The 24,286-nt window shown below is 41.8% G+C and overlaps 1 protein-coding gene across 3 annotated transcripts in view; it reads right to left on the minus strand.

The window, feature by feature from the left end:
• Positions 1-16,616: 16,616 nt before the first annotated feature.
• tsku (tsukushi small leucine rich proteoglycan homolog (Xenopus laevis)) overlaps positions 16,617-24,286 on the minus strand; it is an 8,354-nt gene continuing 684 nt past the window's right edge. For 2 of the 3 annotated variants that reach the window (XM_069892554.1, XM_069892553.1), the window contains exon 2: positions 16,617-19,002. In XM_069892554.1, the coding sequence (XP_069748655.1) occupies positions 17,913-19,002 (1,090 nt within the window). In that variant the 3' untranslated portion in view covers positions 16,617-17,912. Of the gene's footprint in view, positions 19,003-22,247; positions 22,380-24,286 lie in introns of all 3 variants that reach the window. The other variant, XM_069892555.1, reaches the window with a different exon arrangement.

The raw sequence follows: 24,286 nt of genomic DNA on the forward strand, positions 1-24,286 counted from the left end.
TGGTGGAGGCTGGTACAATCAGGACATTTAAGAGACTCTTGGATGAAATAAAAATTCAGACTTATAAGGTAGGGAGAGTGCATTTTTTTTTGGTTAGAAATCTCTCTCCTCTCACCTTAAATTCGTGTGCTCTAGACCAGCCATTCTGACCCTTTTTCCCAGCTCTGGCCCCCTTAGGGATCTGCTCAGAGTTTATGGGCACCCTTCTCTGTGTAGCCTTCAAGTTTTGATTTCTTCTGTACTTCTCTCCTGCCGACTACGTAAAAAATGTTACATTTAAATGTTTGTTTACAGCATGGTAAAAGCCAAATGTGGCCGTTTAAACCTGTGCCGCCCAATTATACCCAACCCTGACCATTTTGGATGGTGGGAAGAAGCCAGAGTCCCCGGAGGAACCCCACACAGACACGGGGAGAACAGCGGTGGATTCGAACCCTGATCGCTGGTGATCTAATTGCGTCATGCTAACCGCTACATTAAGTGAGGTGAAAACAAGGATCTTACTGAAATATGCTGTGGCCCCCACAGGGGGCTGTAAGGCCCCCATTGAAAATGGCTCCTTTAGACCTCTCCCATCCTGAGAAAAATATCCTTTCTATCCATCATAATTCTTAGATCACTCCTCGCCCCCTACTGAGAATAAAACCATTCAGAACCAAGGTAAATTTCTTCATCCCGAGGGTATTGGAATTCTCAACACAAGAGGGATGTGGAAACTCAGGCACTCATTGTATTCAAAGAAGAAATCAAGAGGATTTTTGGGTGTAATGGTTAGCACTGGGTTCTGGGTTCGAATCTGGCAGTGTCTGTAAAGAGATTGTACATTCTCCCTGGTGTCTGTGTGGGTTTCCTCTGGGTGCTCCAGTTTCTTCCCACCCTTCGAAACATACGGGGCTTAGAGAATAATTGTCAAATTTAGGCTCCTGGGCTGGATGGGTCTGTCTGTGCCTGTCTATATTTAAAAAAATATTGGTGAGTTATGGTTAATCATCAGTAAGTGATTCTGCAAAAAGACCATTAATAAATGGGCTCAGCTGAAAGATCAGCAACAAATGACTTAACAGGGCAGAATGGGTCAGATGTCCTCTTCTTGTTTCCGCTTTCACGTTGAGTAGTGGTAGGATTGGCTCATGGTTTTTTTTATTAGCTTTTTTTTTCACACTGTGAACCATCTCAACCAAAATATGTACAAACATATCTCATTAAATTTACACTGTGGTCTTTTCTCCCCTTTCCACCCCCCCCCCCCCACCACACTTCCTCCCTCCCCTCTACCCACCCTCCTCCAATACCCATAAATATTCAACATATACAATAAAACCATAAAACAGTATTTTCACACAAAGGAAAATAAACAAGAAAAATGCATCATCGACTGAATCTAGTCATTTTGTCTTCTTATCATTTTCATTCTCATTTTAGGGGATGGAGGTCGTAGGCAAGTTCTCTCTGATATGTTCCGTGTACGGTTCCCAAATTTGTTCAAAGAATGTGACTTTATTTTTTTTAATTATGTTATTTTTTCCAATGGAATACATTTATTCATTTCCATGTACCATTGCTGTATACTCTTGCTCTCTTCCTTTTTCCAAGTTGACATTATACATTTTTTTGCTATCATAATGAATTATTTTTGCACTTTATCCAATTTGAGGCCTAATTCTCTACTTCTTATGTTAATTAAAAGAAATCTCTGGTTCTTTTGGTATGTTATTTTTTGTGGTTTTATTTAATACCTGATTTAGATCTTCCCAAAACGGTTTCACTTTCTCACATGCCCAAGTTGCATGTCCTGTTCTTCCCATTTCCTTCTTACAGCGAAAACAACTGTCTGATAATGTTGGATCGCATTCTTTTAACTTTTGAGAAGTAATATATACCCTGTGTAACCAATTATACTGTATCATGCTTAACCTTGTGTTTATTGTATTCTTCTTAGTTCTAGAACATAACTTTTCCCATACTTCATTTTTTATCTTTATGTTTAGATCCTTTTCCCACTTCTGCTTAGGTTTATAGTTTATTTCATTTTCCTTCTCTTGCAGCTTTTTTTTTTAATTTAATTTTTTTATTTTTCACACCATAAACCGCATTGACCATGATACATACTTTTTCCTTTTCAAATATATACAGTGCCATTTTCTCACCCCCCCCCTCCCATCCCACCCTCCCTACCTCTCCCCCCCCCGTCCATTTAAAGTACAAAATCTAGGATACATTAAACCAGTCAAACAATGTTGTCATTCAATAAAAATAAACAAGAAATTCCACTGAGTCAATTCTTTTCATTTCCCTCTCCTTTTGTTAATTTAGGTAGTGAATGTCCCCGGTAGGTTTTCGCTATTGTGTTTCATGTAAGGCTCCCATATTTGTTCAAATATTTCAATATTATTTCTTAAACTATATGTTATTTTTTCTAATGGAATACATTTATTCCTTTCTATATACCATTGTTGTATTTTCAAATTATCTTCCAATTTCCAGGTTGACATAATACATTTTTTTGCTACGGCTAGAGCTATCTTAACAAATCTTTTTTGTGCACCATCCAAATCAATTCCAAATTCTTTGTTTTTTATGTTACTTAGGAGAAAGATCTCTGGATTCTTTGGTATATTGTTTTCTGTTATTTTATTTAATATTTGGTTTAGATCTTCCCAAAATTTTTCTACTTTCTCACATGTCCAGATTGCATGAATTGTTGTTCCCATTTCTTTTTTACAGCGAAAACATCTGTCAGATACTGTTGGGTCCCATTTATTTAACTTTTGAGGTGTAATGTATAGCCTGTGTATCCAGTTATATTGTATCATACGTAACCTCGTATTTATTGTATTTCTCATCATTCCAGAACATAACTTCTCCCATGTTTCCTTTTTTTTCTTTATATTTAAATCTTGTTCCCATTTTTGTTTAGTTTTACCATTTGTTTCCTCATTCTCCTTTTCTTGCAGTTTAATATACATATTTGTTATAAATCTTTTGATTATCAATGTGTCTGTAATCACATATTCAAAGTTACTTCCCTCTGGTAAACTCAGACTGCTTCCTAATTTGTCCTTCAAGTAGGATCTCAATTGGTAATATGCCAGCACTGTATCTTGAGTTATATTGTATTTATCTTTCATTTGTTCAAAGGATAATAATCTATTTCCTGAAAAACAATTTTCTATTCTTTTGATCCCTTTTTTCTCCCATTCTCTAAAGGAAAGGTTATCTATTGTAAAAGGGAGTAACTTGTTTTGCGTCAATATTAGTTTTGGTAATTGATAATTTGTTTTATTCCTTTCTACATGAATCTTTTTCCAAATATTGAGTAGATGATGTAATACTGGAGAACTTCTATGTTGTACCAATTTTTCATCCCATTTATATAATATGTGTTCAGGTATCTTTTCCCCTATTTTATCTAATTCTAATCTAGTCCAATCTGGCTTTTCCCTTGTTTGATAAAAATCTGATAGGTATCTTAATTGTGCGGCTCTATAATAATTTTTAAAGTTTGGCAGTTGTAAGCCTCCTTGTTTATACCATTCTGTTAATTTATCTAGTGCTATCCTCGGTTTCCCCCCTTTCCATAAAAATTTCCTTATTATTTTCTTTAACTCCTTGAAGAATTTCTCTGTCAAGTGTATTGGCAATGCCTGAAATAGGTATAATATCCTTGGGAAAATGTTCATTTTAATACAGTTTATCCTTCCTATTAGTGTTAATGGCAAATCTTTCCAATGCTCTAAATCGTCCTGTAAATTTTTCATTAGTGGATAATAATTGAGTTTATATAGTTGGCCGAGATTTTTATTTATTTGTATACCTAGGTATCTTATTGCTTGCATTTGCCATCTGAATGGTGATTCCTTCTTAAATTTTGAGAAATCCGCATTATTCATAGGCATTGCTTCACTTTTATTTGCGTTAATCTTGTAACCCGACACTTCTCCATATTCCTTCAATTTCTTATATAATTCTTTTATTGATAGTTCTGGTTCTGTTAAGTATACTATAACATCATCCGCAAATAAACTGATTTTATATTCCTTGTCTTTTATTTTTATCCCTTTTATATTATTTTCTGTTCTTATCAATTCTGCTAGTGGTTCTATAGCTAACGCGAACAATAAGGGTGATAGTGGGCATCCCTGCCGTGTTGACCTGCTTAAGTTAAATTGCTTTGATATATATCCATTTACTGTCACTTTCGCCAATGGTCCCTTATATAATGCTTTAATCCAATTAATATACTTCTCTGGTAAACTGAATTTTTGCAATACTTTGAATAAATAATTCCATTCTACTCTGTCAAAGGCCTTCTCTGTGTCTAAAGCAACTGCTACTGTTGGCGCTTTACTCCTTTCTACTGCATGAATTAAGTTAATAAACTTACAAATATTGTCTGTTGTGCGTCTTTTTTTAATAAATCCAGTTTGGTCTAGATTTACCATTTTCGATACATACTCTGCTAATCTGTTTGCTAATAGTTTAGCTATTAATAGACAATCTTGTTTGTCACTTTCTTTTTTTTTTTCTCGCACCAGGATGTAGTCCAGGAGGTGCCAGTGTTTGGATCGGGGATGCATCCAGGTGGTCTTAAGGCTGTCCCTCTGCTGAAAAAGGGTGTTTGTAATGACAAGCCGCTGTTCTGCGCAGAGCTCCAACAGGAGGCGCCCATTGTCGTTGCACTTGCCGACGCCATGCTTGCCCAGGATTCCTGGCCAGGTTTCTGAGTCTTTGCCGTGAAAGACCCCAACAATGAAGACGCTGTTTACATCCGGTACCGCACGGATGGCAGTCTCTTCAATCTGAGGCGCCTGCAAGCTCACACCAAGACACAAGAGAAACTTGTCCGTGAACTACTCTTTGCAGATGATGCCGCTTTAGTTGCCCATTCAGAGCCAGCTCTTCAGCGCTTGACGTCCTGCTTTGCGGAAACTGCCAAAATGTTTGGCCTGGAAGTCAGCCTGAAGAAAACTGAGGTCCTCCATCAGCCAGCTCCCCACCATGACTACCAGCCCCCCCACATCTCCATCGGGCACACAAAACTCAAAACGGTCAACCAGTTTACCTATCTCGGCTGCACCATTTCATCAGATGCAAGGATCGACAATGAGATAGACAACAGACTCGCCAAGGCAAATAGCGCCTTTGGAAGACTACACAAAAGAGTCTGGAAAAACAACCAACTGAAAAACCTCACAAAGATAAGCGTATACAGAGCCGTTGTCATACCCACACTCCTGTTCGGCTCCGAATCATGGGTCCTCTACCGGCACCACCTACGGCTCCTAGAACGCTTCCACCAGCGTTGTCTCCGCTCCATCCTCAACATCCATTGGAGCGCTCACACCCCTAACGTCGAGGTACTCGAGATGGCAGAGGTCGACAGCATCGAGTCCACGCTGCTGAAGATCCAGCTGCGCTGGATGGGTCACGTCTCCAGAATGGAGGACCATCGCCTTCCCAAGATCGTATTATATGGCGAGCTCTCCACTGGCCACCGTGACAGAGGTGCACCAAAGAAAAGGTACAAGGACTGCCTAAAGAAATCTCTTAGTGCCTGCCACATTGACCACCGCCAGTGGGCTGATAACGCCTCAAACCGTGCATCTTGGTGCCTCACAGTTTGGCGGGCAGCAGCCTCCTTTGAAGAAGACCGCAGAGCCCACCTCACTGACAAAAGGCAAAGGAGGAAAAACCCAACACCCAACCCCAACCAACCAATTTTCCCTTGCAACCGCTGCAATCGTGTCTGCCTGTCCCGCATCGGACTGGTCAGCCACAAACGAGCCTGCAGCTGACGTGGACTTTTTACCCCCTCCATAAATCTTCGTCCGCGAAGCCAAGCCAAAGAAAAGAATAGACAATAGACAATAGACAATAGGAGCTGGAGTAGGCCATTTGGCCCGTCAGGCCAGCACCGCCATTTTAGATCATGGCTGATCATTACCATCAGTACCCCTTTCCAGCCTTATCCCCATAACCCTTAACTCCGTTACCCACAAGAGTCTTATCTAACTCTCTTTTGAACATAGTCAGCGAATCCGCCTCTACCACCCTCTGTGGCAGAGCATTCCACAGATTCACACTTCTCTGGGTAAAAAAAATGCTTTCTCATCTCCGTCCTAAAGGGCCTACCCTGTATTCTTAAACTATGCCCTCTAGTCCTCGTCTCCCCCATCATTGGGAACAAGTAATCAGACTTCACCTTGTCTCTCCCCCTGATGATTTTGTATACCTCAATCATGTCCCCCCTCATCCTTCTAAACTCCAATGGATACAAGTCCAGTTTTTCTAGCCTTGCTGCATATGACAACCCTGCCATCCCTGGAACTAACCTTGTAAATCTGCGCTGCACACCCTCTATAGCTAGTATGTCCTTCCTCAAGTTTGGAGACAGAACTGGATGCAATACTCCAGGTGGGGTCTCACCAGGGCCCTGTATAACTGCAGAAGGGCGTCTCTGTTCCTATACTCCAATCCCCTCTTTATGAAAGCCAACATTCCATTTGCCTTCTTCACTGCTTTCTGAACCTGCATGCTAGCCTTCAGTGACCGGTGAACAAGTACACCCAGATCCATTTACACTTCCCCACTCCCTAGCTTGTCTCCATTTAAATAATACTCAGCTTTCCTATTACTTCCCCCAAAATGAATAACCTCACATTTGTTCACATTGAAATTCATCTTCCATTTAGCCGCCCACTCCTCCAGCCTGTCCAAGTCCCTCTGCATTTTCCTTACATCCTCCTCACACCGCCACCCAGTTTAGTGTCATCTGCAAATTTGCTCATGTTATTTATAATCCCCTCATCCAAATCATTAACATAAATTACAAACAACTGAGGACCCAACACCGATCCCTGAGGCACTCCACTCGTCACATCCTGCCATTCTGAAAAAGACCCATTTACTCCAACCCTTTGTTTCCTATCTCTTAACCAATTTCCTATCCATGTCAGCACCTTACCTCCAATACCATGCTCCCTGATCTTGCCCACTAGACTCCCGTGCGGTACCTTATCAGATTATCTTATAATCTGTGTTAAGTAATGATATTGGTCTATATGATGCTGGTGTGAGTGGATCTTTCCCTTGCTTTAGTATTACTGTAATTATTGCTGTTTTACATGAATCTGGTATGTTTTGTGTTTTATCAATCTGGTTGATTACTTCCAGGAGGGGAGGAATTAATAAATCTTCAAATGTTTTATAGAATTCTTTTTTGAAATTTATTTATAGTATCTCCATACATTCATTTCAAATTGACTTAGTATAATATTACATAATAGATACTAAATAATTTTCAAATTTTCACCCCCCCCCCACCTCCCCTAACCCCTTAGGAGACCACCTTGTGGTGGTTAATTCCCAAAAACCCAAATGGGTGTGGTATAAACCACAAGTGGCATATGACTTCCGGGAGCAGAAGTACCACTCCCTCCCCACCCCTCAGGCAGACAAAATACACGTATAAACAGAAAAATCATCATTTCTTATATCCATAAAACCCCGGTCCATCAATTTAACCAATCTTATTCATAAACTCTTTTTTTTGGAAAATCCAAACTTGATATTAAATTTTGCACCCTTTCCACCCTCCCAACACTGAGTTAAACATTGTTCACAATCAATAAAAGCTTTTTTTAAAATTTTTTTTTCAAGTCTTCCTGAATTTCATCCACTGAATTAAAACACCTCTGAACATCCCAGTTCAACACCAAATCTTCCATTCTTCTCAGTCTCAAGTTGAATTTGTAGCTTACTTTCAAAAAAAGTTTTTTCAAATCTTTTAAAATTTTCTTGAACATAATTCCTTCGGTCTTGATCTTCTAAAGCATCAATGTTATTCATAAGTTTTTTCTTCTATGTTTCCCAATTTAATACCAAATTTTCCACTTTGTCAATCTTCTCAATGTTAAGTTGAAATTATTATTTATTTTCAAGAAAAACTTATTCAAAATTTTTAACTCTTCTTGGACATTGCTCCTTCAACTTTAATTTTATAAATCATCAATCTTGTTCATAGTTTCTTTCTACTGAATTTTTAAATTTAATAAAGTTTCCGTTTTTTCCAATTTTCTCAATATTAAACTGATCTTGTTGTTTAGTTTAAAAAAAAACCTTTTCAAAACTATTAAAATCTGTTTGCAATGTATGCATACTCACAGATAATAAATTCACTCTTCCAATATTCCATCCAAAAAAAAAAATCACTGATAAACCTTATTGCAGGTCAAGGAGTTCCATATATATGTTTATCTTCAGAAAATATTTCAAATATTTCAAATCAACATTCGTCGCCATCTTTCAAAAAGGAGTCCGAAATCAACTTTAATAAGTTCTGTTTTGAGAAAATTCCAGCACCAACTCCGACTCTGTCTGGGCAAATAGGTCAAATTACTTCCAAAGTCAAAGAATGTAATTTTGTTCTGTATTTATAGATAATAAGTTCATCCTTCTGATATTCCATCCAAAAAAAATCACTAATAAACTTTAATGTTATCTGGTTTTTTAAAACTCACGGGCAACCAATGCCAATTACTGCAATTTATCTTCATAAAACATTTCAAATCAATATTCATCACCATCTTTCAGAGGGGTGTCCAAGGCCAGCTTATCCGACAGTCCAATTAATGAGCTCCGTTCTTAAGAAGATTCCAGCCTTGACTCCGTGGTTCTGTCTGGGCAAGTAGGCCGAGTTTCTTCCAAAGTCGGAGAGTGTAGTTTTGTTCTGTATTTGAACTCTATTTTCCTTAATCTTTGTTGCCATTTTAAACTAAAAACAATTGATAAACAAAACAAAGACTTTTAACAGAAAAGAAATATTCTTAAAACGGGTATTTATATAACTGCCTGGGAGAGACCGGGAAGGCACGTCCGCTCCCTACGCCATCTTGCCACGCCCCCCATGTTTTATAGAATTCTATTGGGAATCCATCCTCTCCTGGTGTTTTATTATTTGGTAATTTTTTTATTATCTCTTGTATTTCTACTATTTCAAATGGTTCTGTTAATTTATTTTGTTCCTCTATTTGTAATTTTGGTAGTTCAATTTTAGTTAAAAATTCATCTATTTTGCCTTCTTTCCCTTCGTTTTCAGTTTGGTATAATTGTTCATAGAATTCTCTAAAGTTTTCATTGATCTCCGTTGGATTATATGTAATTTGTTTGTCCTTTTTCCTTGATGCCAATACCATTTTCGTAGCTTGTTCTGTCTTAAGCTGCCATGCTAGGATTTTGTGCGTTTTTTCACCTAGTTCATAATATTTCTGTTTTGTCTTCATTATGTTCTTCTCCACCTTATATGTTTGTAGTGTTTCATATTTTATTTTTTTATCCGCCAATTCTCTTCTTTTAGTTGTGTCTTCCTTCATTACTAATTCTTTTTCTATATTTACTATTTCCCTTTCCAACTGCTCTGTTTCCTGATTATAGTCTTTTTTCATCTTGGTTACATAACTTATTATTTGCCCTCTAATGAATGCTTTCATTGCATCCCATAGTATAAACTTATCTTTCACTGATTTCGTATTTATTTCAAAATACATTTTAATTTGTCTTTCAATGAATTCTCTAAAATCCTGCCTTTTGAGTAGCATGGAGCTTAATCTCCATCTATACATTCTTGGAGGGATGTCCTCTAACTTTATTGTCAATATTAAGGGTGAATGGTCCGATAATATTCTAGCTTTATATTCTGTTTTTCTTACTCTATCTTGCATACGAGCTGATAACAAAAATAGGTCTATTCTTGAGTACGTTTTATGTCTACCCGAATAATATGAATATTCCTTTTCCTTTGGGTGTTGTTTCCTCCATATATCCAAAAGTTGCATTTCTTCCATCGATTTAATTATAAATTTGGTTTCTTTGTTCTTTCTGTTAATTTTTTTCCCCGTTTTGTCCATATTTGAATCCAAATTCAGGTTGAAATCCCCTCCTATTAATATGTTCCCTTGCGTATCTGCTATCTTCAAAAAAATATCTTGCATAAACTTTTGATCTTCTTCGTTAGGTGAATATACATTGAGTAGATTCCAAAACTCCGAATATACCTGACATTTTATCATTACATATCTCCCTGCTGGATCTATTATTTCCTCTTCTATTTTAATTGGCACATTTTTACTAATTAATATAGCTACTCCTCTTGCTTTTGAATTAGTTACGTGTCCTACCCAATCTCTCTTTAATTTCTTGTGCTCCAATTCAGTTAAATGTGTTTCTTGCATAAATGCTATGTCAATTTTTTCTTTTTACAGTAAATTTAGCAGTTTCTTCCTTTTAATTTGGTTATGCATGCCATTAATATTTAAAGTCATATAGTTCAGCGTAACCATTTTATACTTTGTTTATCTTCCCTTTCCGTTTCTCCATCATCACCTTTCCTTCTCATCCATTTCTGCTTTCTTGTTTTGAACACTTTATAAGACAACATTTCTAAAACATCAAACATTTTCCTTATTCTCCTATTTAAAATTTCTTTAACCCCATTCTCCCCTCCCCCTCCTGAGTTGCCCTTTATCCCTTGTCGGACAACCACATCTCCCCTCTCCATTTGGATTTGCGAATTCACTCGCAAACGTCAGCTGATTTTGTAGTGACCGTAATTCCTCCCCACCCAGCCCCCCCCAGAAAAGATTTCAATTTTCATATGTAACAAAGGTCACTCTTTTAATTCCCTCCTTATTCCCTCTATTCCCTTTCCCTCCCTTATTAATTCTTGTCTATACTCTATATATTTTCCTCTAAATACGGATACATTCATGTATACACCCTATATATATATATATATATATATATATATATACACACATACATATAGTTCGTGGTCATTTTTACTCTTATTACATGTCTTCATCTCTCTGCTTGTTTTGTAGTTGTTCTGCAAATTTCCTTGCTTCCTCTGGATCCGAGAATAGTCTGTTTTGTTGCCCTGGAATAACTATTTTAAGTACCGCTGGGTACCTTAACATAAATTTATATCCTTTTTTCCATAAGATCGTTTTCGCTGTATTGAACTCCTTTCTCTTCTTCAGGAGTTCAAAACTTATGTCTGGATAGAAAAAAATTTTTTGACCTTTGTATTCCAGTGGCTTTTTGTCTTCTCTTATTTTCTTCATTGCTTTCTCCAATATATTTTCTCTTGTTGTATATCTTAGGAATTTTACTAGAATGGATCTTGGTTTTTGTTGTGGCTGTGGTTTCGGGGCTAATGTTCTATGTGCCCTTTCTATTTCCATTTCTTCCTGTAATTCTGGTCTTCCTAGGACCCTGGGGATCCAATCTTTTATAAATTCTCTCATATTCTTGCCTTCTTCATCTTCCTTAAGGCCCACTATCTTTATATTATTTCTTCTATTATAGTTTTCTATTATATCTATCTTCTGAGCTAACAGCTCATGTGCCTCTTTAACTTTTTTATTAGATTCTTCTAATTTCTCTTTTAAGTCCTCTACTTCCATTTCTTCAATTGTTTCTCGTTCTTCCATATTTTCCACTCTTTTTCCTATCTCTGATATGGCCATTTCCATTTTATTCATTTTTTCTTCTGCATTCTTAATTCTTCTTTTTATCTCATTAAATTCTTGTAATTGCCATTCTTTCACTGATTCCATATATTCTTTAAGAAAAGCTACATCCATTGTCTTGCTTTTCTCTTCTTCTTCCACTTCTTTCTGTTCTTCTTCTTCTTCTTCCTCTGGATTGACCATCTGTTGTTTCCTTGTTTTCTTTTTACCCTCTTCTTTCTTGTTGTCGTTATTGTCTGTGTTCTGCACCTGCTGCTGTGCTGCAGGTGTCTCTCTCAGCTGTGGAGATCGACTCCGCAGCTGTTCCCCCCTCCCGTCAGTCTGTTTTTTTTCATGCGCATCGCACATGCGCGACTCCTCACGCATGCGTGGTTGCGCACTTTTACTCAGCTCTGCGAGCCATTTTTGTAGTCCCGAGCCCGGGACCTCCACTGACCTGCAGGAGCGGACTTCTCTCTCCGCGGCGGGCCTTTTTGGACAGGTAAGGCCTTTACCTTCTTCTTCCGACATTCTTTCTTCTTTTCTTTCCGTTGTTTTCGACTTTTCTCTCTTTGCTGCCATTTTCTTCTCACCTTTATTTTTACTTTATTATAAATTTTAATCTTGTACCTTTGTGCTTTGTGTATTTTTTTTTAAACTTTTCGGGAGAGGGCTGGAATTCCCTGACCGGCCACACTCCATCACGTGACTCCTCCCCCTTCTCTTGCAGCTTAATGTGCATGTTGGTTATAAATCTTTTAATTATCATTGTGTCTGTAATCACATATTCAAAGCTGCTTCCTTCAGCTAATCTCAAGCTGTTTCCCAATTTCTTCTTCTTTGGCTTGGCTTCGCGGACGAAGATTTATGGAGGGGTAATGTCCACGTCTGCTGCAGGCTCGTTGGTGACTGACAAGTCCGATGCGGGACAGGCAGGCACGGTTCCAGCGGTTGCAAGAGAAAATTGGTGGGTTGGGGTTGGGTGTTGGTTTTTTCCTCCTTTGTCTTTTGTCAGTGAGGTGGGCTCTGCAGTCTTCTTCAAAGGAGGTTGCTGCCCGCCGAACTTTGAGGCGCCAAGATGCACGGTTGGAGGCCATATCAGCCCACTGGCGGTGGTCAATGGGACAGGCACCAAGAGATTTCTTTAGGCAGTCCTTGTACCTCTTTGGTGCACCTCTGTCTCGGTGGCCAGTGGAGAGCTCGCCATAGAACACGATCTTGGGACGGCGATGGTCCTCCATTCTGGAGGCGTGACCCACCAGCACAGTTGGGTCTTCAGCAGTGTGAATTCGATGCTTGCGGACTCTGCCAGCTCGAGTACTCCGATGTTGGTGATGAAGTCACTCCAATGAATGTTGAGGATAGAGCGGAGACAGCACTGATGGAAGCATTCTAGGAGCCGTAGGTGATGCTGGTAGAGGACCCATGATTCGGAGCCAAACAGGAGTGTGGGTATGACAACGGCTCTGTACACGCTGATCTTTGTGTGTTTCTTCAGGTGGTTGTTTTTCCAAACTCTTTTGTGTAGTCTTCCAAAGGTGCTATTTGCCTTGGCGAGTCAATTTATTGGGTCATGATTTAACACATTTTTTACTTCCTGCGTTTCAAACCGTATGGGTGGTGCAACAGGTAGAAAGTGGGGCACATCTACCCACAGCAGATTTATTTTAAGGTTTACAAGTAAATGGAGAATATAGGGGGGGGTGGGGGTGGGGAGAAGTAGGCAGTTCGCATGGAAGACATTGAAGAGCATCAAAGACAAAAGCCCATTGTGCATCTGCTCCATCAATACAGCAGTAGCAGAGCTGCTGTCCCACTGTTCCAGTCACCCAGGCTCGATCTGGACTTCTCAGCGTAGAGTTTGCGCCGTTTTGTCAACGATTGAGTGGTGATGTCTCCATTTGACTTGGAAGAAAATTCTGGATCACTCGGGACCACAATCTCAGAGATGTGCAATGAATATCAACTTTCCAAATCCCACCTTACATAATGTATGTGGCTGTAGGTTAATATGGTTGTCATTGGGTGGGACGGGTGGATGTCATTGGATAACACAGGATTACATGGCCAGAATCAGCTTCTACCATGTGATGTTCCTTTTATTGTAATAAAGAAATTTGGGTTCTTTCAAAACAACAGTATTAGCTTTCAAACTCATGCCATGACCATGTGGAGGTATCCATCTTGAATCTCTTGAGCTGCAAGAGTCTCCGACTCACTCTAGTGGTCAAGAGGATCACTTTCACTGTATCATTACATCCCCTTTCCTTGAGATGTTTAATCACATTTCAATTTAAAGTTCAACACAAACTTTATCACAACATTAGCAACACAAACTTTTGCGGCTGCAACAAACCACTTGGTTCTTGTACGTTCACCTTAGTACAAATTTTAACCGCAATAATATGAATACTTTTCATCATTTTAAAAGATCAGTCTCCCTTTTATCCCAACAGGGGTGACTCTAGCCTTCCTCACAACAGCATTCCCAACTGCAAAAGGGATCCACTTGCACAACTGCAGCCCTTTCTGTATTCCTAACGATAGGGTGCAAGTGTTGCTCATGCTGTCTGACCCCAATCTTACATTACACACAGAGCGATTGTAAGGCCTAGTTTCCACACGCACTAAAGGAGCCATCTCAACCTTTCTTTGGCTATGGCCTCTTTAGGACTCTACTCAAAGTTTATAGCCTGTGAAGCAGCCAAGTTTAGTTGGTTTCTTCCGCACTTCTCTCCTACTGACTTCATAATTTTTTTTTAATGATTTCAATCTGTGGCCCCCAACCTTAAATGTGCTGTGGCCTTGAAGGGTGAGGGGAGGTTGTTGTATGGCCCCCATTGAGAATCAGAGTTTATTGTCAAGAATATCTCATGATATTTGATGTTTTGTGGCTTTAAATTACATTTTAAAAAAACCAAATATCGGTTAATTAGTGCAAAGGAAGAGAAAAAGTGAGGTAATGTTCATTGTCCATTTAGAAATCTGATGGCAGAGGGGAAGAAGCTGTTTTTGTGCCGCTGGGTGTTCATCTTCAGGCTCCTGGATCTCCTTCCTGATGGTAGCAGTGAGAAGGGGGGCATGGCCTGGGTGGTGAGTGTCCTTGAAACACCACCTCTCGTAGACATCCTCAGTGGAGTGAAGACTGATGTCCACGATGGCACTGGCTGAGTTCACAACTCACTGTCACCTTTACCTGTCCTGTGCATGGGCACCGCCATACCAGACAGGAATGCAACCAATCAGAATGCTCCCCATGGTACAGCTGTACAGACCAAATCTCCTCTCACTCCTCACTAAGTATACCAGCTGTCGAGCCTTCGTCATGATTGCTTCGACATGGAGGCCCCAGAGACGTTAACGCCCAGGAATCTGAAGTTCTTGACTTTTTCCACTGCTGACCCCTCGATGAGGGCTGGTTCGTGTTTTCCTGATTTCCCCCTCCTCAAGTCCACAATCATTCCTTCAGGTTTGCTAGTGTTGAGTGCAAGATTGCTGGTGTGACATGACTCAACCAGCTGATCTGTCTCCCTCCCTTGTACTTCCTCATTGCCGTATGTCATCAGCAAATTTGTAGATGCAGTTCCTTCCGGGGCTGTCAAACCCAAAATTTACTTCATGTATTATTAAAAGAATTATGTCTCATCAGTAGAATACAGAAGAAACCAACTAGGAAGGGGGCCATAGCCAAAAAAAGGTTGCGCATGGCTGAAGTCTCCATAGTCGATTCTATTGATCTACTATCAATGCAGGATTAACACACTCCAGCATAATGAGGAGTAATTGAATCACATTGCACCCTTCTCCCTCTTACTAAACCCCTTGTTCACCCCTGATGATACAATTGATCTCAGACCTTCTGGGGGCAATGCCGAAATCCAGAATGGCTACTGTGGAAAAAGTCTCAGTTGTGGCTTATTTAATTTGCATTCAGGAGGCAAGCTTCAACATTACCTTTATCAAATGGCTTTAGCTAATAGCCACTCTGTTCAAAGCCAGGAGCTTCAGCTGTGCCTTGCCAATGGAACAAGTTCAGAGGAAGGCTGTTATCAACAAGGGAGCACAGAAGCTTCTCATCTTCTTCTGTCAGCTCAGCGAGTCAAGGGGTCATAGGGGTTGAAACTTCAACCACCCCAGTTAAGAGTGAATGAACTCAATACTTGGACTTGTGTGAACTGGGCAGAGAACCAGGATGTCTTCGCTGAAAATGTATTGGGCAAAGACAGGCAGCCACATTGGTGCTGGCCACAGTTAAAGGTGCATACTTACACAGAACAGACCCTTCAGCCCAGCATGAAGGACCCTAGCCTGAAACATCATTTATGCATTTTTAATCTTTGCAATATAAAGGACGCTCCTTGACCTGCTGAGTTTTGCCAGCTTTGTTTTTACTTCCACCATGGTGTCAGCAGATTTTCATGTTTTACTTCAAACTCTTCGGCCCAACTTGTCCATGCTGACCAAGCTGGCATTCTGGGCTAGTCCAACTTGCTTGCATTCAGTTTGTATCCTTTTAAGCCCTCCTCATCCATATACCTTTTTTAAGTCGCAACTGCATCCACTTTTATTCTTTGGCAGCAGGTTCCAAATACAGACCACCTTCTGAATGGAAATGTTACCCCCTCAGGTCCTTCTTTCCCTTCTCACCTCAAACCAATGCCCCCCTGTAGAGGGCTGTGGCTGTCAAGTGACAGCACTGCCCACTCACTACCTGGTCGGAAGACACACCACCTGCCAATTAAGGTTTGGCCCCACCCATCAGTGCACACCTGACCATTGGCTTCTTTAAGTACCTTTGTACTTGGCCTTGGGCCATTGGCCTTTGTAATCGACTAGACCTTGCTTGCACCGAGCCATTGTCGCTTTGTAAATTGCCTGGGCTGGACCACCCCCACTCCCCGCCAGTCCTCCAGCATGATAAAGGGCGCCACATGTGCTTGTCTCTTTCCCTTTACCATCTTCAAGGGACTACCCTGCTTCACTCCAGGCCGAGTACTGGTGCTGGAGAATCGTTTTCCAACAAATATAAAGTGTCTCTGTAATGATAAAATAGCATAAAAGTGCCACATGTTGGAAGAGATAGGTAAAACACAGCCATGTTTAAGTGGCTCAGTATAAAGTGGTCTGATATTCCAGTTTTATTGCAGAATGAAACATTGAAATTAATTGCATCCCAAGTGGAACTAGGTAGTAATGCAAACATATTCCAAATTAAATTTTACAGAGCAAAATAAAATCCTGGAGTCCATGCAGTAACACTGAGTTCCTCCAGCAGTTTGTTGTCTGAGCTCCAGATCCTAGCATCTTCAGCCTCCTGTGTCTTTATTTCAAAAGCCAAGGTGAACTCGTGCACCAACTCAGCAGCTCCTCATTACCCGGGTTGCATTCTTACCCGTCGATAGATCAACAACTAAAAAACAAGGTCACAACCCTTCCGAAGACTACTGTGAGACCCTACCCTTAGTTATAAGCTAATAAAAGTATTTGTTCTCCTTCCAGTCGTGAGAGCTTCTATTCATGCAACAATCGGTGAGGCCCAATTAGAGGATTGTGTGCAGTTTTGGTCACCTAACTACAGGAAAGATATCAATAAGATAGAGAGAGTGCAGAAAAGATTTACTAGGATGTTGCCCAGACTTCAGGAACTGAATTACAGGGAAACGTTAAACAGGTCAGGACTTTATCTCCTGGAGCAGAGAAGAATGAGGGGAGATTTGTTAGAGGTATTTAAAATTATGAGGAGGACAGACAGAGTAAATGTAGGTTGGCTTTTTCCTCTGAGGGTAGGTGAGATACAAACTAGAGGACATGGGCTAAGAGTGAAAGGGGAAAAGCTTAAGGGGAACTTCTTTACATAGACTGGTGGTGGTGTGGAATGAGTTGCCAGCTGAAGTGGTGAATGCGGGCTCAATTTTAACATTTAAGAATTTAGACAGGTACATGGATAGGAGAGGGACAGAGGCTGTGGACTGGGTGTAGGCAAAAAAAAAGGTTTGACACAGGCTAGAAGGGTGCCTTTTCTCTGTGCTGTAGTGTTCTATGGTTCTATTACCTGCTTACTCTCAGAACTCGAATCTTCAAAACACTCAGACTTTCAAATTCCCAAATTTCCACCCACTGTTTCCCTCAAATGTTTGCAGAGAGGCTGAACCAGTTTAGGCACTCTCATCTGTTGACTTTCTTTTAAAATTAAAAAATATATTTACAGTACAATGCTGTCAACTTCCAAAGTGTGAAAGAAAACTCCACTTAAACCCAGATTTGCACATGACAGAAAATGAAAAAGCCTTAAAATGAGTGGTGGATGCTGGAAAAACAGGAAGCTTAATTAATGAAGGCACTTAGTAATTTCATTTAAAGGGATAGGCATCAAAAGCTGAGGCTTCACCAAAGTTTAGACTTGGCTCATTTCAGTTTTATAGAGTACTGAGTCTTTGAAGAACCATTGACATCAAAACAATGGAGTGACTGTTCCTTCTTAACAAAGCCAAACTGTCTGTGGAATGAGCCTTCTGTGGTCGTCTTCCTGCACCTCAGCCAGCTGTCTCCAACGGTGATGGTTTTAATGGCAGGCAGATAGTTCAGGATGCCGCCAGGAAGCGTGGCAACACCAGAGTTTTCCAAGCGGAGATCTTGCAGGGAGCTCAGGCCATCAAACACTGCCACATTCAGAGACCACAGCTTGTAGCTATGTGATAAGTCCAGGGCCTGCAAGCTCTTCAGTCCCCTGAAGCTGTCGGAAGAGAGCTCAGTCAGCTCTGGAAGGCCCTGGAGGGACAAGTGGGTCAGTTCCTGCAAACCCATGAAAGCATTCCCGGGAATGCTGGTGATTTCATTGCGGGCCAGGCTGAGGTAACGCAACGGAATGTTGGCAAGGTAATGGGTTGGCACTGTCCTTAACCTGTTTCCTGAAAAGTCCAAGCTATAAATGTTGGGAATGGATTTATCCAAACTTCGGACAACTGTGGTTATCACATTTCTTGAAAGGTTCACACTCAAGGGCTTCATCATGTGGCCTTTAGCTGCAAATGTGTCCAGGTTTATGTTATGGAATCTGTTGCTGCTCAGATCAACTTCTCCAAGGGGCATGTTTGAAAATATTCCCTCTTCGAGTTCTTCCAGGGTGTTATGGCTCAGGTTTAAGGCCTCGAGGTACTTCAGTTTCGAGAAGATGCTGGAGGACATGCCCGCGATCTCATTGTAGCTCAGATCGAGGCTCACCAGTGTTGTGTAGCCAGGTCCTGTGAACATCAAGGGAGAGATGGCCTTCAAATGGTTGTGCGACAAGACCAGATAAGAAGTATCCAATGGAATGGGGACCACTGTAAGGTGGGATCCCACATTGCTGCAGTCAACTTTGGTTAGACTGAAACTACTGAACATCCCAAAACTCTCCACTTCACAGTGACACTCTGGTAAGCATGCCATCAGTACACTGTCACAGGAGGCAAGGAACACAGCCAAAACCAACCACGTGGAGTATGCCATTGTCTGCCTGCATTGAAAGAAGAATGAAGATTAGAAACTGTTCCAGACCAGAGTTAAACAGAACATTTGGGAAAAAAAAAATCACCAAGATTACCCTTTCACAACTTCCACTGATTGGTTAGATAGAATTACTGAAACTAAGAGCAAATTGAGTACATCTATGGGGAATGCTGCCGTCGGAGAGCAGCAGCAATCATCAAGGACCCACACCACCCAGCACTCGCTCTGTTCTCGCTGCTGCCATCAGGAAAGAGGTATCGGTGCCACAAGCCTCGCACCACCAGGCTCAGGAACAGCTGCTCCCCCTCCACCATCAGAATCCTCAACCACAAACTCAATCAGGGTCTCATTTAAAGACTCTTGTGCATTTTATTGATTTTCTTTCCTCTCTCTGTGTTGCACAGTCAGATTGTTTACATTTGTTATCGGTTTACATGTTTTACGTTGTGTGCAATTTTTTTGCACTACCAATTAGTGCAGGAAAAAAAAAGTGATGTCTTGTGTACAGTCTGGCAATAAATCTGAAAATAACATGACATGGCAGCAAATGAAAGAAACATCCAACAGAGGCAGGGGACCAGGTGACAAGGCCTCAAGCAACACACAGGGAGACCACCTTTCTTTTATCAAGGTGATACCAAGCAGTTAAAAAACAAAAGCGACACAGTAAGGTATTGTGATACCAATCAGAAATAGTGTAAACAAGTCTTAAGAATTAGGCGCATCTTACACCAGCTCTACCACATGCAGCATCGTAAATATTCATTACGTGGTTTTGTATCTGGACCTGGTGTGAAACTGTTCATCGGGCTAATGCCACATTTGCATCAATAGATGCTCAACATTTTGCAAGATCAGGAGGTGGTAGTATTGGGTCTCTTGAAAAGTATTGCAGTGGTTAAGTCCCCAGGGTTTGATGGAATCCACCCTAGAATATCATGAGATTTGGTACGCCACCAAAGACTCCTGCAAATTTCTACAGGTGTATCGTGGAGAGCATTCTGACCAGATGCATCATTCTTGGGTATGGAGGTGCCAATGCACAGGACAGGAAAAGGCTACAGTGAGTTGTGACGCCATCATAAGCCTCAGTCTTCACTCCATCGAGGATGTCCACAAGAGGCGTGGTCTCAAGAAAGCAGCCTCTATCCCTGATGACCCTCACCACCTAGGCCACGCCCTCACAAAGCCACTACACATTGGGCCCATTGAGTCTGTCCCAGCATGAGCTGATCCATTTCCTCCCACACCCCACACCACCCAGGCCATGCACTCATCACACTACAATTTATCGAACAGAGGAATCCACAGCACAGTACAGGCTCTTCAGCCCACAGTGTTGTGCTGACCGAACAACCTTCTCCTGCATGACCTTCTATTTTTCTCAGTTCCATTTTCCAATCTACAGATCCTATTGCACCTGCCTCCACCATCATTGCTAGCCATGCATTCCATGCACCCACCACTCTCTGTGTGAAGAACTTAACTCCTGCATCCCCCCTCTGTCCTTACTCCCAAGCACCTTAAAACAGTGGTGTTTGATACTAAAATGCCTAGTATCATTTGTAGTGAAGATAGTTGCCAAAAACAGCATCACGACCTTGATTGGTTTGGCAGAAAAATGGCTGATGAATTTAATACAGAGAATCACGTGGGGTTGCATTTTGGGAGGCCTGACATGAGTCGGAACCACACAGTGAATGGTAAGGATCTGGAGAATGTCGAAGGGCAGAGGAATCTAGGAGTGCAGGTACCTACTACCTCGAAAGTGGCGTCAAAAATGTTTGGCACATTGGCCTTCATCGGTTAGAGCATGGAAATTGGGAGTAAAACAAAAGTTTGTGGACACTGTGGTTGAAGTAAAAACACAGTGCTGGAGAAACTCAGCAGGTCAGTGTCCTTTATCTTCTTCTTTGGCTTGGCTTCGCGGACGAAGATTTATGGAGGGGGTAAAATGTCCACGTCAGCTGCAGGCTCGTTTGTGGCTGACAAGTCCGATGCGGGACAGGCAGACACGGTTGCAGCGGAAAATTGGTGGGTTGGGGTTGGGTGTGGGGTTTTTCCTCCTTTGCCTTTTGTCAGTGAGGTGGGCTCTGCGGTCTTCTTCAAAGGAGGTTGCTGCCCGCCAAACTGTGAGGCGCCAAGATGCACGGTTTGAGGCGATATCAGCCCACTGGCAGTGGTCAATGTGGCAGGCACCAAGAGATTTCTTTAGGCAGTCCTTGTACCTTTTCTTTGGTGCACCTCTGTCTCGGTGGCCAGTGGAGAGCTCGCCATATAACACGATCTTGGGAAGGCGATGGTCCTCCATCCTGGAGACGTGACCTACCCAGCGCAGTTGGATCTTCAGCAGCGTGGATTTGATGCTGTCGGCCTCTGCCATCTCGAGTACTTCGATGTTAGGGATGAAGTCGCTCCAATGAATGTTGAGGATGGAGCGGAGACAACGCTGGTGGAAGCGTTCTAGGAGCCGTAGGTGGTGCCGGTAGAGGACCCATGATTCGGAGCCGAACAGGAGTGTGGGTATGACAACGGCTCTGTATACGCTTATCTTTGTGATGTTTTTCAGTTGGTTGTTTTTCCAGACTCTTTTGTGTAGTCTTCCAAAGGCGCTATTTGCCTTGGCGAGTCAGATAAAGATACATAGCTGACTTTTCAGGCTTGAGTCCTTCATCAAGGTATGGACAAAATGCGGGCAGTCATCCGAATAATGTGTATCCACAGATTTGCTGCATCCGGTGCTCCCTTTGTGGCCTTCTCTACCACAGAAAGACTGGGCACAGATTGGGAGATCGCTTCGCTGAGCACCTTCGCTCTGTCTGCATCAGTGACAGGGACTTCCCAGTGGCCAACCATTTCAGTTCTGCTTCACACTCCCCTACTCACATGTCTGTCCACGGCCTCATGTACTACCCCACCAAGATCACTCATACATCAAAGGAACCACATCTGTCCAACCGGATGGCATTCACAGTGACTTTTCTGGATTCGGCTAACCTGTTCTCCTTTTCCCCTCCCCCATGAGCTCTCCACTGCCTTCACTCTCTATTCACCAAGCCATCCTTCCCCTTGATCGCTGCTGTTCCCTCACTCCCTTCTCCATCTATTACCTCCTGTCTCTGCGACCACGCCTCCCCCTTATCCTTTTTATCCAGACCCCTGCCAACATTTTTCCACACCTTGATGAAGGGCTCAAGCCGAAAACGTTGGTTATGTATTTTTATCTTTACTATGTAAAAGACACCGTTTGACCTGCTGAGTTTCTCCAGCGCTGTGTTTTTACTGTGAAAGTTGGGAGGTCATGTTGCAAGATGTTGTCGAAGCACCTTTTAGGGTCTTGTGTTCAGATTTGGTCTCCATGCCACAGGAAAGTTGTTGGCAAGCCTGTGAGGGTGCAAAAAATATTCACAAAGTTGTTGCCAGGTCTCAGGGGCCTGAGCTATAGAGAGAGATTGAACAGGTAAAGGCTTTATTCTTTGGAGTACAGAACGATGAGGGTGATCTCATAGAGGTGTAGACTGGGTGAACACACAGACTTTTGCCAAAAGTAGGGAAATCAGTAACCAGTGGACATTGGCTCAAGGTGAGTGGTGGTGGTGGTGGGGTGGAGAAGAGATTTAACAGGAACCCAAGGGATAACTTTTTTTTAAGACAGAAGGTAGTGGGCGTATGGAACAGGTTGCAAGAGGAGACAATTGAGGGAGGTACTACTGCAATGCTTAAGAAACATTTGAACGGATGCATGAATATGGTGGGCTGGGAAGGATGTAGCCAAGTGCAGGCAGGTGGGACTTCATGGGCAAATTGTGCCAAAGGGCCTGTTTCCACATTGCATGACTCTACAAAACTCCAGACGCTAGTAAACATAGCCATATCCATCTTAGGCTCTGATCGCCCGACCATTGCTGGTATCTATATGTGATACTGCCTTAAAAAGGCTGCGAGGCTAAAGGACCCCCATCACCCCTAACCTGTTCCTCTTGGGCTGAAGGCTGAAAACAAGCATTTCCAGGTTCAAGCATAATTTATTTCCAACAGCTCTTGAATTTCACCTTGTTACACTAATCGAAAGCTGTTCCAACACCACCAAAAGACTGCACTATTGCACTAGGATAACCCTTAAAAATTTACCTACCTTTTGTATTTAACGTTAATTTTAATGCTACAGCCCGGTAGAATGCCCTTCTGGCCCAATTAATGTCCCAAACCCATAGGAGTTGGGTGGTGTGAGGAAACCGGAGCACACAGAGAAAACCCACGCAGGTGACAGGAAAATAACTCCTGACAGATACGGATCCGAACCCGGGATTCTGGCGCAGCAACCTTGCTGTCTTCAATTATGTACACCACTCTATAATAATCTTCCATTATTAATACCCATGGGTTCAGCTGCTAAAGTCCCTAACCCCCTGAAATCCAACCTCTTTGATCAAATGCCCTAATATTTGTTGCTCAGAATTAAAAATTGTCCAGTGAATTTCCCATAAGGATTCTTGAGTCCACTTTGAAACATTAGAAGTGCTATGTAAATTATCAATTTCAGCGCTCTGTAATTTTGGATCCATTCATTTTACTGCTACACTATTGTACACTTTCTTGCACTAGGGATAGCTGTGAATATTTATTATCCATAAGATACAGGAGCAGAAATAGGCCATTCAGCCCATCGAATCTGCCCCACTGCTCCATTCTTCCACTCAGCCCCACTGCCTGGCTAAGAATAAACCCATCAATCTCTGCCTTTCATACACCCAATGACCCGGCCTCCACAACTGCCTGTGGCAACAAATTCCACAGATTCACCACCCTCTAACTAAAGAAATTCCAAGCGGACGCCCTTCTGTCCTGAAATTGTTCCCTCTGTGTCCTAGACTGTCCCACCATGGGAAACAACCTTTCTACATCCACTCTAACCACACCTTTCAACATTCAAAATATTTCTTCACCCCCCCCCCCCCCACACCTCCCAAATTCCAGAGTACAGGTCAAGAGCTCTTATAATAACCCTTTCATTCCTGGAATCATTCTTGTGAACCTCCTCTGAACCCTCTCCAACGTTAGCTCATCCTTTCTGAACACTTTGGAACCATAGAACACGACAGCACAGAAACAGGCCCCTTTGGCCCTTCTCGCCAATCCAGACAGGGTCCATGGGGAAACTACAGTATAAACCAGCCAGTGGTTGGGGATCCAACCAGTCTCATAAAATGGGGCCATGGAAAGTGTGCGCTTGTCGGTAGACCCTGAAAGCTGGGACACGGAGTCCAAAGGGTTAAACAAGGCGCCCAAAA

This window comes from Narcine bancroftii, chromosome 7 (genome assembly GCF_036971445.1).
Source record: "Narcine bancroftii isolate sNarBan1 chromosome 7, sNarBan1.hap1, whole genome shotgun sequence".
NCBI lineage: Eukaryota > Metazoa > Chordata > Chondrichthyes > Torpediniformes > Narcinidae > Narcine > Narcine bancroftii.